At 46.5% G+C, this 23,474-nt stretch overlaps 1 protein-coding gene across 2 annotated transcripts in view; it reads right to left on the minus strand.

Annotated features, from left to right (window-relative positions):
* Window positions 1–23,474, minus strand: part of CDIN1 (CDAN1 interacting nuclease 1) — a 670,496-nt gene that overhangs the window by 307,310 nt on the left and 339,712 nt on the right. For both annotated transcript variants that reach the window (XM_085627342.1, XM_085627343.1), the window contains exon 9: window positions 21,550–21,617. In XM_085627342.1, the coding sequence (XP_085483468.1) occupies window positions 21,550–21,617 (68 nt within the window). The remainder of the gene's footprint in view (window positions 1–21,549; window positions 21,618–23,474) is intronic.

Raw genomic sequence — 23,474 nt, forward strand, 5'->3', positions numbered from 1 at the left:
AACTTTTATAAATTAAGCACTGGGTCTGTCCTAGAAAAGCCTTTAGATGCCTCATACCTCAGGTAAACCATGTATAAAAGTATATACACACATACACAAAGGTTTGAGTCAGCCCTATTCATCCATTGGTCTGTTCAGTTGTCATTTACATTTTTGCTTCAGCCCATGACAACAAACGGCATGGGGTACTAGCCATTGAATCTCTTGCACTGCGAGTGACAGCATATTGCCTGATCACATGCACACACCTGCCTCAAGAAAAAGCATTTTAGTGGTTAGGCTGGTGGGCCAACACTTAACTTTGCCAATGCTTTTCTTTCCATTCTTGATACTTTTTGAGTCACGTTTGCATGTGTGAAATATTCATTTAAGTCACAGTAACTGAAGGCCAATTCTACCTTTTCTTTGCTCCAATAAGAATCATATTTATTGAGCTGTGTATTACAAGAGCATGTTACTTACTTTTGGTGACGTTCTTCTGGTGGATACTCCAACCGTAGTTTCTTCACCGGTTTACCACCTTCCCTACTAATCCCCTTTCATTCTACCTTATAAACCAAGTAGGAAGTTAAGATACGAAAATCAATTACTAGTTCAAATACAAAGGATAAGAAAATCACGCACAGGAGGCAGATTATTATTATTTATTTTACTTTTAGAGTTTATTGTAGCGCGAACAAGACCCAGGGTAGGGTATCAGAGCGCTTTACAAGGAAAGCAGATTGAGTATAGAACATTTTGCATGACATATCAGTCAAAGTTACAAAATATTTCTTACAAGGTTAGGTAGGTAGCAGCAATGAGCATGTAACAGTAGGAACAAGATCTAGTACGCGTCAGTCATTAAGGTGAGTGAGGAACCAAGTTCGAAGTCGTAGACTGGTTCAGTGCCTTGCGGAGTTAAGGGAGGAATTCGCTCATCAGGAATGATTTTGCTTCCCTTTTGAATAGTGGTGTGGAGGAGATTTTTCTGATGTGCGGAAGTAGCGAGTTCCATATTCTTGGTGCCGCTCCAGGGAATGCTCTATTAGAAGTTTTTATCTTGCTGTAACAAGAGGGTTTCAGGAGTAGAATGTCGGCGCTCAGAGTGTCTGTTTCCTCCCGATAAGGAGAGTTTTTGTGAGAAGTACGGGTGGGTTTGTGGTGTAGAGCTTTGTGAGTGATGCAAGCCATCTTTAGTTGGATTCTAGCTCATAGGGTAGCCAGTTGAGCACCTTCAGGTGTGGAGATATGTGGTCAAATTTCCAAGATCCTGTTAGGAGTCTGGCTGCTGCACTGAGACAGGCTTTTAATGGGGCTGTTAAGATTTGGGAGGGCCAGAGAGGGTAGTACATCCGTACTCCAACCTTGAAATAACTAAAGCCTGAACTGCAGTTTTGAGGTCAAGGATCTCGATAAATGGTTTCATTTTTCTGAGATAGCTGAGGTGAAAGCAAGCATTTTTAGCCAACAGGTTGATGTGCGTTTGCATGTTAAGGTTCTTATCCAGTGTAATTCCAAGCGATTTTGTGAAGTCCACCAGAGTCGGTGTGCAATTCAGAGCAGTGATCATCTTGGTCCATTCCTTTATCTCCAGAGACTTTTTAGGGGGGCGATTAAAAGAAATTCCGTTTTTTGTGAGTTTAACGTGAGAAACTTGGTCGTTAGCCAGTGGACGGTCTTTTCGAGAGCTTGATTCATCATCTTAATCTCAGATCTTTTAGTTACTAAGCCCTATGCCCTCGGGGAGTGATAGAACTAACCTGTTATATCACTATGCAAATCTCTCCTCATTATATTTTTTAGGACCACACTGAAGATATATTTATTCGACTAACAACAGCACCCACCCCTGCCCGAATGCCAGTCTAATTCTGGATGTTTTTAGATTGGTAGGATACAACTGGTCAAATGGTTGCAGGGATTCTGTTCAGGAACAGAACTCTGCTTGGGACCTTAGACCATCAGTAGTTAGGGACTGAGTCTCCATACCACCTCAGTACCATGAGCCAGAGTCTGACTAGCTATAGTGTCTCACTTTCCCTCCTACTCATAACCAGAGGAACAAGTGAATTGACACCTCAGGACACAACACTCCCGCCCCCTCTCAAGGATCACGGTGACAGGACGCTCCCTTTCGCTCACACACTGGTCCACAATAAGATATGAAAGAAACCTGAAGGAAGTTTGAAATGTTTATTTAAACTATTGTGCTCTGAACTGCAGTATACATGCCACAATTAGAAAACTGCCTAGCAAACATACAATCAGTATTGTCAATAAACTGTATATTATGAAAAGCCCTGTCATATTATAAGACCGTATGGCCTAATCTCCTCTCCTCCTACAGAAGGAAGTAAAACTAAATATACAGCAAGGATCTCTCGGCTTAGCAACGGACCCCATACCTTGGGATACACAGATAAACATATTACATCTTAGATACAGCTGTGATCTTCTCTCAGGAAAAATTGATCGCTCTCTTATTACTGTGCATACCTATATGACAAGGATCACATGTTCATAAATAACAGCTGCATTCTGTGTTAAGTCTAGGTGTGAGTGCCTGACCAGAGCGTAACAACAGGGGACATTGCTGTTTGACCTAGTCTGTTCTTCAGACAGAATCCAGGGAACGAATAGAACGAGAAAACAACTGTAGGTCCTGTGTGAAAATATAATGCAACACAAAGGCAAACGAGATTACGTAGTAACGTGTGCAATGCTAATGCGGCCTGTGTCGTGCAGAGTCAGGTTAACATAGATAAAACTACAATAGGCCCTGTATAAAACATATGACAAAAGTTTATCTTACAAGTTTCTTCAATCATTCAAACAAAGGTGTTTTTCCACTTCTCTAGGAGAATCTGTGTTAAATTCCAAGCAAGAATCTTTGTAAGAGTGATCGCTTTTTATACAAAACGGTATCCTTAATCACTAGCGGCCCCTCCACTTTATCTGCAACTTTCAAGCTCACAATTGGGATTTTAGTTATTTCACTAAGAGCTGCTTTCTCCCTGGTTGTTAAGTTGGAGAATTTATTTTCTTATCTGTAGGTAAAAGTTTGAACTTAAACGTACCCAGAATGTTTTGAAGGGCCAGTGGTAAATAGGTAAATGTTGAACTGAGCTCTTTATACATGGGTGAGTCGCACATGTTACTTTGTTCAGTGCATTCCCTGTTTACGTCTACGTGTGTCATATTCTTCTGGGATGCTTTAGCACTACCATGCTCAGATGAACTTGTCTCTGTAACAGTCTTGCTTTTCTCTGGCCCCTTAGACTATTTCTCTCTGTACAGCTCCATGAAAGCATATATTTCATCAACTTAGTAGTCCATAGTGTGTAACTTAAATTTACTTATTTTTCTTTCATTACTTTTAAGGGTGTGTTTCAAATCTCTTATTGATTACATCTAATAGTTTAGCTAATATTGGTTTATTTATGTAACTGACCCTTAATTTCATGTTTCCAATGACCTGATGATGTTAAATAACTTCTCAACGGTTAGTAAATATCAAGTCTACTGATCACGTATTGCAGTTGGCATACCATTTTCGACAAAATGGTTACTTTGGTTTCAATCAGTCAATCGTGTTTGTTAAGCACGACTACGCACCCATAAGGGTCTCAAGGCGCTGGGGAGGAGGGGAGGTGCAGGTTCCAGTCCATCAAGGAGGGGGTCTGTCAAAGAGCCAAGTTTGGAGGTTTCTCATGAAGATGGGGAGTGATGTTGTCTGTCTGAGGTGGAGCGTTCCAGGCTCTGACCGCGAGGAAGGAGAAGGACCGGCCTCCCGCTCTGGTCTTTCTGGCATGGGGGACCGCGGCATAGGAGAGCTGGTCTGATCATAGGGTCCTTTGGGGTGCGTGGAATTTGAGTCGGCTGTTCAGGTATGCTGGTCCGGTGTTGTGGAGGGCTTTGTGTGCGTGGGTGAGAACCTTGAAGGTGATTCTAGCCTCGATGGGGAGCCAGCGGACTGTGCGCAGGTGCTGGGAGATATGGCGGTGTCTTGGCAGGTTGAGGACCAATCTTGCGGCGGCGTTCTGGATGTTTTGTAGCTTGCATGTGATGTTTTTGTTTATTCTGGTGTAGAGTGCGTTGCCGTAGTCAAATCTGCTGGTGACGAGGGCGCGAGTGACGGTCTTTCTGTGTTCGAGGGGGATCCATTTGAAGGTCTTACATAGGAGGCGGAGGTGTGAAAGCAGGAGGATGTGACGGAGTTGATCTGGCGGTCCATTTTGAGTTTGGAGGTTGCGTATAAGGTTGCGTGCGTGGTCTGTCGGGGTGGGTGGGCTTCCGAGGGCGCTGGGCCACCAGGTGTCGTTCCAGGCGTCAGAGTGTGGGCCGATGATAAGTACTTCTGTTTAGTCAGTGTTGAGTTGTAGGCAGCTGCTTTTCATTCATATGGCGACAGCTTCCATGCCTTCTTGAAAGTTGTATTTGGTTCGTTTGACAGGGAGAGGATGAATGGGTATCATCTGCGTATGAAACAATGTTGAGTCCGTGGGTTCTGACGATGGGGGCGATCGAGGTCATGTAGACGTTGAAGAGCGTGGGGCTGAGGGAGGACCCCTGGGGGACTCCTCAGGTTGTTGGTGTAGGGTCCGAGAGGAAAGGAGGGAGTCTGACCCGCTGCGTTCTGCCGGAGAGGAAAGAGTGGATCCAGTCGAGGGCCTTGTCCCGGATCCCTGCATCGTGGAGTCTGTGTGTTAGGGTGCGGTGGGAGACTGTGTCAAAGGCCGCTGAGAGGTCGAGGAGGATGAGGGCTACTGTTTCTCCTCTGTCCAGGAGGGAGCGGATGTCGTCTGTTGTGGCAAGGAGGATGGTTTCTGTGCTGTGGTTTTTTCTGAAGCCGGATTGGGAGGAGTCGAGGATGTTGTGCTCTTCGATGTAGGTGGAGAGTTGGCTGTTGATGGCTTTCTCGATGACTTTCGCTGGGAACGGGAGCAGGGACATGGGTCTGTAGTTTTTGAGGTCGGTGGGGTCCGCCGAGGGCTTCTTCAGGATGCGTTCTTTGATACGAGCACCTTTAGGCTATCCGCTGTCCCTATGGGATCCCTGGAATTTGTGATATTGGACACTTGTACTGACACAAATACTTAGATTTCTCTTTTGAGTAAAAATTCTACGTGGTGTGGGTTTTTGGTGGGGATTCTCCAATGTGGTTGACTGTTGTTTTAGTGTATATTACCTGCATATATACCGAATAGATTCAGCTCTATTATCAGAGGTATGTGCTATTTCTACAATTGATATCATGGTGGCTTAGAGGACCGGAAACGGAGCGCACATTAAACCCTGCATCATGTAATGTTTACTTCCGACGAAAAGATTCCAATGTTGTTCAGCCGCCACGAAAACATGACAGAAACCAAAGACCCTTATAGAAAATGGCGAAAGCAAACCCTTGTCTCTGCTCTCTCGCCTCCCAGGCCTTCCCTTTAATAGGCCCAGCATTTGAGCAGCAGATAATACTTCCTTCTGGTCTCCTAAACCCCAGATTAGGCCGAATATCTCCCGGCACCGCTAGCAATGCCGCAGCAGATATGAAAGCATGTTTCAGCTACTTTATCAAATAGTAATTGGGGCCGGGGCCTGGGCCTGGTGCAGGGTAGTGGGTAACAGAGCTCCCCGCCGGGCTCTAAAACAATAAAAGATAACAGGTTCAGCATCCGTCACTCCTGCCTCGGCTAGTGCTGTCTGACGATGCCTCCCTGATCGCAGGGGCTACTCGCCTGCACCCAGCCCTCGCCAGGGGCACGTGCCTGGCATCACCAACCCCTCGCCAGGGGCCTATTTTCACAGAGCCCTTAAAAACTGGCGCTCGGCGTGATTCTGAGAGCGCTCGATGGTTGGCAGATAAAAGAGCTGAGTCATTGTGAGATAAAGCGGTCTGCCGAGGATCACGCAGTGTGGTCAACTGAAAAAGATTTAGAAGGTAAGACCACCAATTTAGCTGCTAGTTTCCATTCCCTCTGTAAAAAGAAACGTTAATTAATTTCGTGGTTGTTCTTCCAAATCAGGGAAGAAAAAACTCATTTCAAGTTTAGTTTTTTCCCTCCATTTGTTACACAAGATTTCCTATTTAAGTTTTACTTTCTTTTTCCCCCCAAAGCTTTTTCTTTTTTGGGGGCTAGTATTGCTTTATTACGATATGAACACTCGTGGTATACAAATCTCGATATAAAAAAAAAAAAACAGTTCAACTGTCAAAAAACGCACATTAACAACAAAGGTGTGATGTATTGTGTGGTGATCTAGAACAATGGTTCTCAACCAATTGACTTCTGGGGACCCCCAATCAACCATTACTGGAACCCGGGGACCCCCACTGAGTCAAGACGGCTAGCCAAGGCCCCAGCCTAACCACTCTTGATAATTTGAACGCAAAACAATACACAAAAAATATAGAAAAAAACACTGAAACAAATACACAAATAATGACACATTTTATTTATATCGTAAACATGTATATTTAAAAAAATATATAAACATTTTAATATGAAGGTTGGATCTTTTCTAAATTCAATTGAGGCCACTCAGCATCCATACGGTGTTCTGTTTGATGCACCGCTACCGCTCCCATGAATCCGTCTGAGGATTCCAAGTTAGTCTTCAATTTCAAATTTCTTCACATGAACAGTACATTTTAAAATGTTCAATAGTACATTTAGCTTCTTTATTTGCATACACTATATTAATCTGTTAATATTTAATTTTCTAAGTAGTCGCGGAGCCCCTACGAAGGCTTTGCAGAACCCATGGGGTCCCCGGACCACAGGTTAGGAACCACTGGTCTATAAGTTCCCGCGCACTGGACAGTGTGCAAGGGAAGTATGTTGGGATCTACAACACGGAGTAGTCTGCGAGTACCATGTGTAACGAGTTCAGCATGAGCAGACCAAGAAACTGTCCAATGGGCCTGAAACCTTGAGAAGTTGATGTGCGCAAGATTGCTCATTGGCGGGAGTGTCCCACCATTCGTGGCCGCGTGTAGGTTGTGTCACAGCTGTATCTATAACATGGAGACGCGGCTAAATTCAGTCATGTGGGTCCGGGAGGGGGTTAGGGGGAGGAGAGGGGAGTAGTGTAGGTACTGGCAGTAGGCCTACTGTGCTGTGCTTGGATGAGTGTAGTATGGGTGGTTACGTTGGCCGTTCATCTGTTTTTGGCACCATCTTCTTCAGGTTAGTATCTCAGGTACCGCTAGACGGGGTTTCCGCTGCACGAGTAGGTAGTGAGTGGCAGGCCGCAATCTCTGCAGTTGCCTAGTTGTGTAAGTACCTTAACCACATCTCTATGTCCGGGGCAACAGGTGACTTCCAGGGTTCTGCAATGCTCCTCATGATGAGCAAAAAACCGAAACAATATATTTTACTGCATATTTATTTCTGCGTGTGCGTACAAGGAGCTCCTAGTATGCATTGTAGGGGGTCAGGAGGCAGAATCCTCCCCGTAATCGCTGTCAGCATGAAAGCAATATTGTCCAAAACTACATTATAAACAGGGGAGTCCCACACCATGTGGTAAAAGTCTGCAGGAGGGCATGGGTAGAGTGGACATTTGGGGGCAGTACCGGGGAACATGCCAGGTATACACACAGGTGTAACATATGTCTGGGGAAGATAAACAAACTGGGTGTATTTGAAGTGAGGTTTCTGGAACCATGGACCGCAGTTTGTCAGAAATATTGAGGTTCACGATGCAGGCACATTTTTCCATCTGGGCGGGAAAGTCTGCAGTATTACAGTTTAAGAGGGCAGAGTAGAGTGTTGTGACCGCTTGTCTATCATTTCTGAGTGATAACAGTGACTGCAGAGGAGGGTGGATCTCTGGTTCCGTCCGTCCAATCACCTCACTGTGCCTATCACTTGAACTAGCGCACTGTTTGTCAGGAATTAACCCCCATCTATACCATACTGTTCCATGAGATCCTGAAACGTCAGTAAGGTCTTGTGAGTGTACAGGTCTACTAGGGGTGGTTAGACCTGCCTCGGTCCACGTTATGATGGGCCGTCAGAGTATGGAGAGCGCCCACAGTGGAAGAACCGGCGAGTATAGCGCCTGGCCACTTTTTGGTCGGATGTATGTCCGCCAGGAGTGTTTGGCCATTCTGGCCATGCGGCCAGTCCCTGAGTATGGTCCAGGAATCAATCCAACACTTGGCGTCCTCCAACGTTCTGTAGCACTACTGACTGCTCCGGGTTGGAAAGTCCAACCAGCCATTGTGTCGGCCACTGCAATTGGGGCCCCCACCTCCCCTCCCTTATGGAGAGCTGCTCTTTTCCGTGCTTATCCCCAAACCAAGCTGGTAAGGACTGGGTTCAGGTCGTGAAAGAAGCGTTTAGGAAGCTGGATATGCAGTGCTGAATAATGATACAGTAGCGAAGGGAGGGCTAACATTTTGGCTATGGCAATTCTACCCATACCAGAGAGGGGCAACGATCCCCAGAATACCAGAGCGTTGAGCGTGCTAGTCTGCATGTACCCCTGATTCTCTTGTACTAGGACCTCCTTAGAGTGGTATATATTAATCCCCAGGTATTGGAAATGGATCACTCTGCCAACCCAGCACCAAGAGAGGCAGTGCCTCACGTTCTGGTTGTGTGAGGCAACGCAACGGGAACAAACAAGACGTGGTCCAGTTTAGTTTTCATCCAGAACACACTCCAAATCTTCAAGTGTTTCCATCACCTGTGGAAGGGTTCTGTGCGGGTCGCGGACATACACAAACGCGCCGCCCGCATATAGTGAGATAGCCTCCCATGCGCTACCTTTAAAATCCCCCATCGTGGACCCCTGTCCCGCACCAAGCTCCAGAGTGACTCCATCTCTATGGTGAGTATGATTGTTGGCAATGGGAAGCCCTGCCTGGTGCCCTATGTATGCCGAACGTGGGAGATATTTCACCACCCGTGCCGACCTGGGCCACAGGATTAGTGTAGAATAAGCTTATCCACTGTAAAATGCCAGAGTTGAAGTCCATTTTTCCAGCATTGTATTTAGGTAAGGCCATCCTAAGGTGTCAAAAGACTTCTTTACATTAAGGGAGAATGCTGTGAAAACAGGCCTGTATGCTCGTTTTCTTCCATAATTCAGAAGAGATGCGCCTTAGGTTTGAGAAAGTGCTGCTATTGAGTATGAAACCATTCTGGTCAGCATATACCAACTTGGGGAGCAAAGGTAGTATCCTGTTGGCTAGAACCTCCCCCAATAGTTTACAGTTTGTGTCAAGGAGAGACAGCAGTCTATAAGAACGCACAGTCAATGAATCTCTTCCAGGTTTAGAGAACTTCACGCATAATCGCCGGTAGGGTGCCCAGATCCCTAGTCTGGTTGTACAATTGTAGGAGTTTGTGATAAGGGTAGATCCATAGGCTGAGTAAAACTCCATCGAGATACCGTCTAACCCAGGTGCCTTATTGCGTGCCATTTCACCTATGGCGAGTCCAAGATCCTCGATTGCCAGAAGTTCGTCTAAAGTGTGGCATTGAAGTGGGCCGAGCTGAGGCAAGGGGGTAGCATTGAGATAGTCAAGTAGAGGGGGGCCATCCCTGGGCATTGTCCCTTTATAGAGCGCGCTGTAGTAGTCCACAAAGGCTTTCTTAATGCCAGTCTGTGTGTCACAAGGACCCTGGATGGGGACGAACCGTACTCACCTAACATCTAGGGGATTCAGAGCACAATAACCATGCCAAAACCCTCCCTGTTCCCATATGAGTTGTGTGATGTAGCCATTGTTGCCTGCAGTTGCTGATATGCATACTTCAGCCTTTCGAATGGTGTGCTCCAATTCCAGAATTCGAGCGTGTAGTGCTAACTTCATGCTATATGATGTTCTGATACAGTGGCCCGCATGACTGCTCTGAGGGCATCCCATTCCACACCTCTGTCAGTTGCAGCTCCTTTAATCTCTGTGAAACAGTCAACTATGTGCGAGTCTATAGTGTCGTGGAACCCCCTGACCTGTAGAGCCAGTGTATACAGCCACAAAGTAAACACTGGGGTGTTGCGCCTACCCCACTGCGTCATTTGTTTCTAAGGGTTGTGATCGGACAGAGTGCGTCAAAGGTATTCTGCGCTGGAGGCACGAGGGAGCATACAGTGGTTACATAAAAAAGGTCTATTCTGGTATGAAGTTCATGAACAGGTGAGAAGAGCAAATAGTCTCTTGCAACCAGATGCATGGAACCCCAAATGTTGTGCAAGAGACCTTTATCTATTCAGGCTCGGAAAGCATGTGCTGTTCTCTTCATAGCAGTGCCTTGCAGTGGAGGGGAAGGATCTGTCCAATGTGATGTTGGGAACTGTGTTAAAGTCCCTGCCCCATATGCTTGGTGCCATCAGGTCCTGGACTTAGGTGGGTGGGAGATCTGGCAGGAAATGTGATTGTTTGCTATTGGGTGCATATATTGCGACAGGGGTAATCAGTGCCCCATCCAGACGCCCCTCAATCACCACATATCGTGCCCCAGGGTTGACCTGTGTGCAAGTTATCACCAGTTGTAGGGCAGGAGCCACCCATATGAGCACCCCTCGGGCTTAACTGGAAAAGGTGGTGGCAGCAACCTGGCCCCTCCTCCGTCTCTTAAGTCAGAGGAGCAACGTAGGAGTCAAGTGCATTTCTTGAAGAAACGCGATAGGAGTCTGCCTGCGTCAAAGGTAGGAATAAATGAGGTGGCGGAATCTGAAAGTGGCTATCCCCCGGACATTCCAGGTCAGAATATTAAACATGTGAGTGAATGTCCTTTAGTGTGACGCCATATCTGTAGCTAAGTTAGACCCCCACCAGGTTCGAATTTTTGGAATCTTCGCCCACATATGGTCTTCAAGTCGTGTGTACTTTGTAGAGCAGTATATCCATGAACATAAACATACAACAATTACCCCCAACTCGCAATCCCTGGATGTGTCTCAAACATAGACATGACTAAATAAAACTTGGGTGAGAAAGTTGAAAAGAGAAGGAATATAGTCTGCCTGGATCTGGGGAGGGACAGATTCCTGGGCTATTGTAGAGAAATGTACACAAACCGTGCCCAAATGGCGGCACCTAGTGTCTCTCCCCACATTCATGCCACAGCCACGACCAGGAAGTGTCTAGTAAGGGAGGGTACATTACATGGAGTCATATCACCTGATCGGATGTCATTAGTGTGAGTTCCGGGCCTAAACATAGCTCAGCTGGTAGCAGCTCCAAGTCAAAAGTAGTCTCTTGATTTGTAGTGGTAGACAGAGACCATGGGGAGGCCACTGTTGAACTATGAAGGCAATCTGCCACGGCGCGTTCAAGTGCCGCCTGCTCACTGGATAGGCAGCCCTTGACAGTCCTGCACCATCACCAACTTGATCCATAGAATTGCTAGTTTGAGTTCTGCCGAGTGTCGCAGGATATCTGTGACACTCCCTTAGTCTCAAGTTAGCCCTGGCATCTGCCGGGGTTGCAAAGAAGAGCATAGAATCAGTTCACCACACACAGTTTAGCTGGGTACATAAGAGAATATTTCAAGCCTAGGTACCAGAGCTTCTGTTTAACTGGCAAGAATAAGCCTTCTGAGTCTCTGCATTTATGCTGTATTGTCAGGGTAAATGTTCACTGAGGCATTTCGATATGCCAGGAACCCTTGGAGCTGGGAACTTGAAGGATGTGGTTATGATCCTGATAGTTGAAGAGTTATGCCACTACTAGTCAAGGCAAAGACACCGGGCGGGGGGTTCTGGATCCACCCGGTACCTTATCTGCCCTCTCCAGCAAGAAGAACGTAGTACACTTACCACCTAAGGCAGTATTGAGCAGCCAATCCTCGAGAAAAAGTTCTATGTTGGGGCCTTCTGCGCCCTCTGGGAGGCCCACCATTTGGATGTTGTTCTGGCGAGATTGGCCTTCAGCATCCTCCACACTTGCTCGTACTTTATATACCTGAACTTGGAGGTCCTTAATGTGGGTCTGCATCTCAGTGAGAGGGTGGTGCATTCCCGCCAGTGCCGATTTGTTTGTCTCCACTCGGTCCTCAAGGTTGGCCACATCTGCCCTCAAAAGCCTCATGTCAATCACCAGGGAATCAATTTGGGTTTTAGGGTAGTTTTCACATTCCTGATGGCCTGCAGTAGCTTGGCGAATCTGGTTTGATCTGTGGAAGCACTGTGTCCATCCCCTGACTGGGGTAGGTCAGATGGAGGGCAGGATTCGGGTTCCCCGTCCTGTCTACCCTTCGTAGGGCGCTGCTTGACCATGATCCTAGGAAGAATGCGTCCAAAAAGGGGAAGGAAATAAGTCAGTATGCATCTTGGCAGGTATAGGGCCTAGTCCAATGTGGTGGCAGGTGCTCCCCGGAGGGCAGCCCCAGGGGTCCCCCCTTCCCAGTCACTGCTGCTCCCTGCAGCGGACAAGGCCCTCTTCCAGCAGTTAATCCGCAATGATCGTGAGGACCTGCCCCGGTGTCAAATGTCAATACCAGGGGAGGGGGGGGATGTGTGGATGACAGATAACACGCTACTGCCTCACCTAGAAGTGGGCTGTTGAGTCCCTGGTCCAGTGATGGAAGCCAGGAGGGGAGCAAGGTCAGTTGCTTACATGCTCCAGGAACCCTGAACCCAGTGCGGCAGAGACCCTAGACCTAATGAACAGGCGGCAGAGTTGGGGGCCTCAGCATGCAAGGTGTTGGGAGGGCACACGATTCAGGCGTATAGCAACACAGGAGGAGGCAGCTCAGTCACTCATGGTAGTAGTCCGTACCCAAGTTGTCCTCAGGGTGGGGTAGACAGCGAGGTGCTGGCGTGGCCCAAATATCCCTGGGTTTCACTGCAGCGGGAGTGGGGGGGGGTGAGGGTGGGAGGCATCAGGGCCTGTACTGTGATAAGGGATGCCACCCAAAAGCCGGAGGGCATTGCGGGCAGGGCTTCCCAGTCCCCCAAAATCCCTCCCGTCTCCTACGGTGTAGGTCTTCCCCTCATTGGCTATGCAGCCATTGGGGGGGGGGCGGCACAGCAAGCATCTTATGCAACGCAGGCAGCTTTGGCTCTTAAGGAATAGCAGTCATGAACCTGCCACCCGATCCATAACAAAAGTCTGTAGGGTCGTTCAACCGAGGCTCAACCTGTAGAACCAGCCTCTCCCCCATTGTGCAGACTCCAAAGGGGGAATAGGAGCTCCAGGCGCTTCGCTAGCAGTACACCGGGAGGCCGCAGATGCCACCGCCCAGTTCTCAGGCGCAAGCCACAGCGCACCTGGGGCCGTCTCTAGCCCAGGCATGCCGCGAAGGAGGCAGCCAGACCCCTGGAATGCAGGCAGCTGGCAGGATGATGTCAGGCACAGCAGAGGCACTGAGCTGACTCACTCCAAGTCAAACCCGGTCGCCATCTTGGCTCTGCCCCCCTACCACAGCACGTTCATAATTGCACTTCCATACTGGGGCATGTAAAGGGGAGTGACTGTGCAAAGAAAGCATGTGTGAAAGTGGTGAGAGTGGAGTTTGCTCACTGCAGTGCTTGTTGCTGGCTCGCCCTACTGTCTGGTGGTTGGGAATAAACTCTACTGCAGGCGTTTTCATGGAAGCACCCCTTTTGGATGCCGCCATTTACAAAACAAAATCTGTGAGAGAACCCCTATATGCACGCTTTCTTAAGTGTGTCTGCCTATTCCTATCTTCAACTGTTAACACCAGATGATTCTCCAAACTTTTATGTTGGAACCACAATATGTGCTTGGGGAGGGGCGCGATGTGGGAGCTGTGCTGAAGAGAGCTAGTGCGAACTTTGCCGATTCTTCATGCAGGCCATTTCTCCTTATTTCTAGCTCGGATGTCCCTCTTTCCCAGCTGATTCGGAGCAGTCTAACCAGCTTAAGAAACCAGGAAAAAAAGCCAATATTCCAACCAGGTATGAAGCCAAAACCTGCAAAGTACTCCCAGGCAAGGACTGTTCTCTTCTAGATAAATCCAGAAAGCAGGTCTTGAAGAAGGCTTGAGATGTAGGACGTGAGGCTGCCCTGCATCCCTCTGAGGTGGAAGAACACCAGTGCTGGTTTAGACCTGGTGCAACGAGCAGGACGTTTTAAGGAATTGGGGCAAGAACCCCAAGGCTGTGAAGGATGCAAAGTACAATCCCTCTTGGAATTATTGCTTCAGCGGTCTATGTAATAGGGAAACATACACTCCAACTGGCGAAAAAGATTTGAAGCCCAAAGGGATTAATTCTGTCTATGCATAGCTGGAGAGCACAAGACCCGTCCCTGCCAAAGACTTTAGTTGAAAAATTATAACTATTATCTGCAGATTAAGTTGGCTGAGGCTGCTTAAGAAACAGAAGACAAACTATGCACGGTTCTTATTAGAGACAGGGAAGGGCGCCAAAGGGATGGCCACAAAATTGCACAGTTTTATAAAACGAAACATGTCATAAAAGGCACTTGTTTAAGAAGCTCACGCACAATGACGTCAGAATGAGTTTAAAACCGCACTGAGGTGCAAGAACCTAAATTAAGGAACTAAACGCAAGCCTCCTTAAAGAACTAAAAGTATCTGGCTTCCTGAGATGGGCCACACGACAGACACAATGTCTGCAAGAAGCTTTCACATCCGCCGAGTTGGATACCAGAGGACTCGCCATCATGAACTTTGAAGAACAACCGAGAGTTCCTCTGTCTCCACCAAGACTAAGAACTTGACACTTTTTGAGATGTAAAAGTGCACATTGATGGACCCTGGGTAAAAAGGGCGAGGAAATGGAAGGCGCGAGGGCGGTGCTGGGAGTGTTGAGCGCCGTCTCACCACCACCTCGAAGGCATTGGTCTGACTGATTTATACCAAGTTCAACATTATTATCAATGATTAGATGGTCTATAAACACCGACGTCACCTTCAGCTGACCCGTCAATCACGGTGACGGCAGTGAGAAGCATGTCATGATAAGAAGCGGGTCAAACAGATCATATCATGAAGTACAGTTGAAGCAAACACTCTAATAAAGTGTAGGAGATGAAAGGGCACGGAAGAAAAGAAAAAGGTGCAACCAGGGATGATACGTAGCAGCCAACAACATGCCCAGTTCTTGAGCACCTAGTAAAAGGCTGGCACCATATAAATGCTCGTACTAATGTATGCCCCCCAAGAAATGTGCTACAGTCCTGCATTGGGAAATAGGTATAGACTTAAAAAGCCGTGGATGCCAACTTGGTTTGGTAAAAACACCAACAGATTTTTATTTTATTTATATTTATACCGCGCACAGATACTCCAAGAGTGTCCCGGCGCGAACCTCGAGAGATGTAAATGGCCAGATTAATTGAAAAGGAATGTTTTAAAGTGGTTTTTAAAAAAAAGTGGGGTTCCTGAATGCTGCAGAGAGCAAGAGGCAGCGAGTTCAATGCTAGAGCAGATTTCAGAGCAAGGGAGCTGCCACCTGTCATTTGCGAGCCGAAACCTGGGACATTGCCCAGAAGTTGAGATGTAGAGCGAAGTTGTCTTGAAGGAGTATAATAGGAGAAGCGTTTTTGAAGATCGATTGGTCTTCGGGCATGAAGAGCACGATGAGCTAGGACTAAGGATTTAAATTTCACCCGTTCTGCTACGGGCAGCCAGAGAAGCGCACAAAGATGTTGTCTCACACTGCTTCTGGCGGGAATGTCAAAAAGAAGCCTGGCTGCTGCGTTCTGAACTACTTGTAGTCTGTTTAACAGATAGCCCGGGGTGCCAACATAAAGAGCATTGGCATAGTCTATTCAGGATAGAATAAGGGCACAGGTAACCGTTTCCTCAGCAGCCCTAGGAAGAAGGGGAAGATATTTCCTGAGAGTTTTTAGTAACCCGAAGCAAGTTCCAGCCAGCTTCTTGATCTGGGTCGAAAATGTAAGGTTCTCCTCGAACCAAGCCCCCAGGTTTATTAACGGGTTGGGCTGTTGACGCAGACAGAGCAAAATCAGACAGGCAGAGTGTTTCTCTAAACTGGGGAGGGGGGGAGGGGGGGGGGGGGAACTTTCCAAGGAGGAGGATTTCAGATTCCTCTTCGCAGCACATTGCAGTCTTCTGTATATCCCAGGCTCTCGAAGAAGCCATGCTGCCATCCTGAAAACCATCTCTCCTTTCCCTTGCACCTCTGAGCTGCCATCTTGGTTTGGTAATCACACCGACAGACGCAGCCCATCGCAGTCTTCAGCATATCCCGGGCTCCCGAAGAAGCCATGCTGCCATCCTGCAAACCATCTCTCCTTTCCTTTGCACCGCTGGGCTGCCATCTTGGTTTGGTAATCACAACGACAGACGCAGCCCATCACAGTCTTCAGCATATCCTAGTCTCCCGAAGAAGCCATGCTGCCATCCTGCAAACCATCTCTCCTTTCCCTTGCAGCTCTGGGCTGCCATCTTGGTTTGGTAATCACACCAACAGACGTAGCCCATCGCAGGCTTCAGCATATCCCGGGCTCCCAAAAAAGCCATGCTGCCATCTCTCCTTTCCCTTACACCTCTGGGCTGTTAACCAGTTACGCACCTGCATCGGACCGATATTGCACTGGGACGGACGTCAGATAATTTCATGTTTTCAGCTACGCAGACAGTGGCAAAGAATGCTTTGAATGTAATGATGCATTTCACTATCTGGTGCACCAGATTACACAGAAAATAGGACTTAGTTCACCTGTTTGTTGAGGTCAAACAAACTTGTAATATGCTATGGGAAAATAATTCAGAGAGTTTCTTTGAAAAGAGGGTTCAAATATCCGAGACTCAAGAAAACAGGCACATGTTCAAGAAAAGTGTCCTGCAGCTTTCAGTGCTGCAGAGTTCAAAACTCAAAAGTATCTGGTGGTGCAGACAACAGGCTCTGCAAACCCATTCTAAGGAGTCTGTGGTATCAGAAGCCTGAGGCCAATATTGGTATGACAATGTCTTTCAGATTTCATGCACATGTGGATTAAAAGGCAGGCCTTTTCACCAAAAAATCAGGCACTCGGCTAGTTACAATGCTAGCTTAGTTGAAAGAAGCAGACCAAGTGGGTTCTATCAAGGGTAGACAGTATGGGGAGAGTGACACTTGTTGAAACCGTGACCCCGCCGCAGATTCCTACCGAGCCTGGATGCTGAAAAGGCATTTGATCATGTGAGATGGAGAGACTTGAAGGAAGTCCTGAATAAGACTGGTTTGGGCCCAGAGAGGACGGAATGGATCATGTCCAGTTACAAAGACCCGGAAGCCAGGCTACGGGTAAATGACATACTGTTAAATCCTTTATATTAAAAGGGAGGGACAGCACAAGAGTGCCCGTCTACATTTCTGTTTGGACAACGCGGTTAAACCTCTTGCAATACAAATAAGAAAACAGGACAAGATCCAGGGAATTCCTTTGAGCCAGAGTGCAGCACAAGATATGTCTCATTGCAGATAAAATGCGGTCTCTGTTGATTCACCTAGTAGAAACCTTGAAAGAATCTGAGCTTATATCAGGGTTTAATGTCTATCAACTAAAGTCTTAGATATTAAACCTGACCCTTACAGAAACTTAAACCCAGTTGCCCTTTTAGGTGGGTCTCATTTGACCAGGTTATTGGGCCTACATTTCAGCAACAAATTGGAGAATTGGCCCAAAGAGAATTGACTGGAACTCGAAAGACATTGAGCGAGACCTATATAGATGCAATTTTCCTTTTAGATCCAGACAGGGTGAGGTTCACATCATAAAAATTTATATCCTGGCCCGCATTGCGTACTTTTGTCCAGACCCTCCCAGATGACGGTATAAAGGTCATTCAAAAAGACTCAGATTCCATCATATAGGCAGGCATAAACCTCAGGTAAATGTGAAAATAATGGCGGCCCGAAGAGAGAAAGGGATACTGTGATGCCCGACATGCTCGCCTATGATAGAGGGGCTCACCTCCGAATTCTGGTGGGATGGACTGCACGAGAGACAGAGAAAACAGGTCTCTCAATGAAAATAGAAATAGGTGTGAGATCCCAGTGGATCCACTGTGATCCACAAATCCCCCAAATCCTGCAACACATATTTAGCTATCCCAGGATACGGTGACAAAAGGAGGAAAATTAACATGGTTTCCATCCCAGAAGTCACAAATACACGATAACCACTCATTTAAACCCATGCTAAGGCTAGACTTCTTTAAGGGATGGAGAGAGAGAATGTCACATACTCTTAGACATGTTATAGGGGGCGAAATAAAGTAATCTGAAAAATGTAAGAGAGAGTATGGCACAACAGAATAAGATAGGCTGCAATATCAACAACGGAGACACGGAATGTTATATCCACAAATCAGGTCAGAGACCACGAAGGCGCGGACCCCGATAGTGAAATTTACCAGGATCGGACTGAGAAGCAAGGGTCCGATATATGACGTATGTAAAACCTTGATAGACAAGAGGGAGGGGAAGTAGTGGGAATACAAAAAACCTGGGCCCACATATTGAATAGTGAGATAACAGACGATGAATGGGACACACAGTGTCGCAACAAGCAGAGGATTCATGAAAGCATCCTGTGCAGGGAATCCACTTGCAAATTTTAGTACCACTGGTAGAGAACACCTGCAAAATTAAAAGTGATGTTCCCAACAGTTTATGATAGGTGCTGCAGATTTGGTGGACGTGCCCTGCACACTTTTTGAAAAGAGCTACTGAGTCACATTAACTGAGTACTGGGCTATGAAATGTCAGTGGACTCTGGAGTAACACTTTTGGCCTTACCACAAAGGAATATTGCACAAATATATTCATTACATAGGGCAGTGTTGCGACAAATTATGGGAACGGCTTTTATGCTAATAGATTTTTTGGGGAAAGAAGGACCCACCAGCTGTAGCCCATTGATTTGGGAAACTTTGGCAAACACACAAACGAAAAATTATCCCACAATATACCTCGCAGAGAACAAGTACATCAAGATCTTGTCATCTTTGATAAAAAACACCTGTCAAGTATTGAACATAGACAATGTTATATACATGTAAAACCGACCGGAAACCTTTTGACTGCCTAAAACAGAACAATTTCCTTTCCACCTAGGAGTGGTCTTTGGAGCGCCTGTGGCGGGTCTGAAGAATTATTCTGAATTTTCAGCAGGAATAAAGGAGAGCCTGGAGGCATGGTGTGGGAACATTGTACTTTGACAATGCAGAGAACCCACAATTACTGGGTTGTAAGTGCCCACTAATGAAAAAATAAATTTGAGCCCTCTGCCTCCAACTCAGGAGTCATCGCCTCTATTAGACAAATGTAGAAGTGCGTATTGAAGCTCAGAAGGCAAGTTGCCCTCTGGGTAGAGGTGGAAAGAGCACGAGTGATTGAAGACCACTGACTTTGAGGCCAGTCCAGCTTTAAAAGCTACGAAACGCTAAGTTTGTAGAGGATGTGGAAAAAGTTGGAGAAACAGCACCTAGACATTTGCTGCATATCTATAAAGACAAGAGTCTTCCCCACAAAACGAGGGTCTAAACCCTTTTTTCTGCATGTCTTCGCTTGATAAGGGCGCTCATAGTAAAGCAGATCATTATGTGCACCAGTCCCAGAGAAGGCGCACAGAGGGGGTTATGATTTTTTAGATATTGTTTTTTAGAGTTTGTCTGCTGCTCTGAGACTCCCTGAAGGTCCAAAGCAGAACTTCTCAACGATCTGTAGAGGCAGACGGCCGTGAATCCTATCAAGGTGTTCACAGTTCTGTGGCTACTGCTCCATCACAGATATGTGTTTGCCTAGTAGACCAGCAGACATCACAAAAGGTTCATCTGAGAGAGTCCAATAGTTTGCGGAGTCCTAGATTCCAAATGGGATCCAGACCATGCCATAATGGACAACTCTGCAACCAAGATTCTCACGCTAAATACTGTTAAGCGCAGAGACGCAGCCAGTCCAGAAAAATACTCAGCGAAGTTGGCATAAGAAACAATCTAAATCCTGCTTGGATTTTGGTGCAACGCGCTGTGCAGTTAATTGTGAAGAGGTTGTCAGCCATGTCCTCATTTCTGAGTCCACTCCAGGTTTCTTGAGGGCAGTAGGAGGTGGAAGAGAGCTAGGGGAGATGAAGAGGAACCACAGACCAGGCCTCAGCTGGATAAGCTTGCTCAGATAATAAGAACTGCATGACCGTGCCAACACTCAGCGGAGGACATTTTCCCGCACGACATACACTGATGCACCCCACATGTAGGTGTTGTACTTCGGCCGTGATCCTGCTATATATTGATGCCCTTTGACTATGTGTATGCCCTGCATTGCTTTTGTTAATACCATTCTTCTGCGTTTTCAAGAGAGTGGCCTGATCCACTGGTAAGGGCGCACCGCAGTCTGGCTTCAATGCGCCACCTCCTTTTGTGTGTGTTTTTTGCTTCTTTTTGGTTTACTGAAATGTGAATTAGAGGGGGCACGCACGTTTTTTTTTGCCACAATCTTGGTTACTATGGTGCAATGCAGGCTGCAAAATGCCTTTGTAATGTAGTATGTAGCAGTAACGCCATATACCCTATATTGTCATGAGGCACAACATGCGAAAGAGCACCCTTAGTGTAAATGGTTGAAAATGTGCATATGACTTTGCACATGTCAAAGATTCCTGTTTTAGAGTTCCTACCCCTCACAACCAATGATGATATTTCAGAGGGTGGGGGATGAAGGCAAGCCATTTTCTATGCCTCTATGGTATAACCTATGGTCTATAGCTTGGGCACATGTGCGCACCATGCTATCGCTATCATCAAGGATTTTTTTTTTTTGCTATTGGCGTACGCGGACTTGTTGAAGCCCAAGGGTATCCCATAAAGGTGGCTGAAGACAATCTAACTGTTTGTCACAGCTTCTAAAATGAGATTCAAATTTCAATGATGTGGTGAGTTTTCTCGCAGTTAACAATACATTTTTACCTAATTTTTTGCCAATAACTTTAAAAACCATTAACCGGATTTACATGAAATCAAATTTGAAGGCGGCCAACGGAGGCCTTTGACATCCTAACAAGTTTCGCGTCGATCAATCCACCTCTTTTTTGCAGCCTTGGATAAAGATCCACTGTGGGTGTTAAAATATGAATATTACATTTTGTTGCCTTCCTTCTCCTTATAGCTCTGCCCATCCTGACCCATTTCCACCAAAAGTTCCAAAAATGAGTTTAACATTTTTTAAGTTGTGAGCATATTTTTGTTGACATGTAGGTCATATGGTGATAGTCATGACGCGCTAAATTCTACACTCATTCCTGATGTCTGACAAAATAAAAACGCAACAATCTAGGAACTTGCACACAGAATACCTCGGAGTAACTGAATATACATTGTATAAACTTGACATAATGGTAAACATGCACAATTAAAAAAATTACACTGAAAAAATACCAAAGTCAAAGATTTCTTGTCTACTTAGGATAGGAAGAAATCTAGGATATAACAGACATAGCGATATCTCAGGCACTCCGCTTGCATATTCGATGTAAAGGTCACTTATGTCTTTGAAAGTCAGACAGTCTATGTCGATGGGCCATTCGCAGTCTTCAACACTCATTTTATGACGATACCTCTCACTCATGGGCGCATGCATCCCAATGCACTGTATAACTCATGGCCGAAAACTTACCGAGGAAGGATAGGTTATTCTCCAGGAGTTTCTCCCGCAGCAAGACTTCATGCTCGTGTCCGATGGAGCTGAGGTTCGATGTCAAGGAAATACGAGATGCTTCATTATGTTCAAAATATAAGAAAATATCTGCATTAAGGGTGATCAAGACATCTCAGGAAGCCACTAGTCAGTGGTTAACTACATGGTCACCACCCTTCAGTGTTCTACAAAAGATATGCAGAGCTAGCAAGCAATAACCAGGCAACCAATCTTGAAATGGAAGTTGGGTTAAGCTATTCCAATAGCTAAATAAACTATATTTAGAGTGGTGTGTTCTGGCCTGTAGGACATGTCTCCAGAGGGATAGAAAGCTACCAATATCCTGGGTATAGTACCGAAGGGCAGCTCATGCAGTAAAAGTGACAAGCCATATTTTGTATTTGCTTCTCCTATGGAAAGCCACCCATCTAATGCCAAGAGCATTCATAGTTGAGAGCTAGGTCACTCTCACAGCTCGACTACATGGACGTTATTAAGGCGCACCTAAAACGTTCATAAAAAGTGCAGGATCGTGCGATCCACAGTTTTACCCAGACACTGACTTACATCGAGAATGTCGTCCAGTTCAACTTTCTCTGTATACTAAATGTAAAATGTAAATGTCAAGGTACTTATAGAGCGCACTGTCACCAGACGGCCACCTTGCGGTGTCGCCTTTGCGGTTTCCTGGCGCTGATACTCATACCGCTGTGGAACCCCTCCTGGCTTTCCCTGTGAAGTGTCCACTCCTGGGCACCCCCAGGGTGAAGCCAGGCATCCTTAGCGCTGTTGGGGCCGGTGTGGAGGCTAAGCAAGGTATTGCCCAGAGTTGCAGCGTGGGGCCCGTGATTAGAATAGGCACGAGGCGAGAATAGACAGGTCCAAGGAAATTGAGCCCGAGCCCAGCCAAGGAGGGAATCGAACCCTGGTCCCTGGCCAGAACTCTGCTTCAGGGTCTGCCGCTCTAACCATTGAGCCACACTCCTCCACACTACCACCCAGCGGCACTGGTGGATCGTCTCCCTGTTTTCTTAATCCCAATCGCTAACGGAGTTCTAGGATCAACCAACAATGCCTCTTTCATCCTACGCCCTTCTGCTTGAAACATTGGGAGGAAGACTCTTCCATTAGGAACACTTTACCAGTAAACCCTAAGTTGGAATCTTGACCAGATCAATTTAGAGCCGCTCTGAAAGGGCATCCTTTGTCTTACTCCTGTGTCTCTCTTTAAAGATTGCAGGTCTAAGGGTTGTCACTGTCTGGAGTTGCTTAAGGATATTGCAGTCAACTCAAGTTTTCCCCGAAAGAAAAAATAAACATCCATCAACGCAAGACGTTTATAGATTTTATAATTAATTGAATAATAAAGACCTGGACATTTGATAGAGTTTTGCCCGATTAATTAAGTACATTAAACAGAACAGAGTTGTGCGTGCCAAGGAATGACTGGCATTCATAAGCTTTCAACAATAGATTTAAACCAGTACATTTTTAAGACACAGCTACACCAGCATTTCTTTAACTAATGTTTTTACCCTGTTTACAAGCTTGCCGAAAATTTGGTGCGTGGACTATTTTAGGGGGGCGCAATCTATAATTTCAGCCGCTAGCCTCACACCAAATTCCAGCTCGCACCCTCTGATCAAATTCCAGCTATACTGAGTTTTCTCTACAGAGTAGGGAATAACTGGAGAGACCCAGGAATACTGTGTTCTGTACCCAGTTCTAGGAAAAAGACATTCACGTTTTCCACCTCCTCTGAGTAGGTGGAAACTGTTAAGTAGGAGGTCGGAAGGGAGGTTAGCGGGCTGGGGTGTAGTGAGTTCGGGGAGGCTGTCTGTCTGTGGGGATTATTCCCTGCTCCACCATGCTGCTGCAAGGGTCAGGCAAGGGCATGGCAGAGC

This window comes from Triturus cristatus, chromosome 9, assembly GCF_964204655.1.
Source record: "Triturus cristatus chromosome 9, aTriCri1.1, whole genome shotgun sequence".
Classification (NCBI taxonomy): domain Eukaryota; kingdom Metazoa; phylum Chordata; class Amphibia; order Caudata; family Salamandridae; genus Triturus; species Triturus cristatus.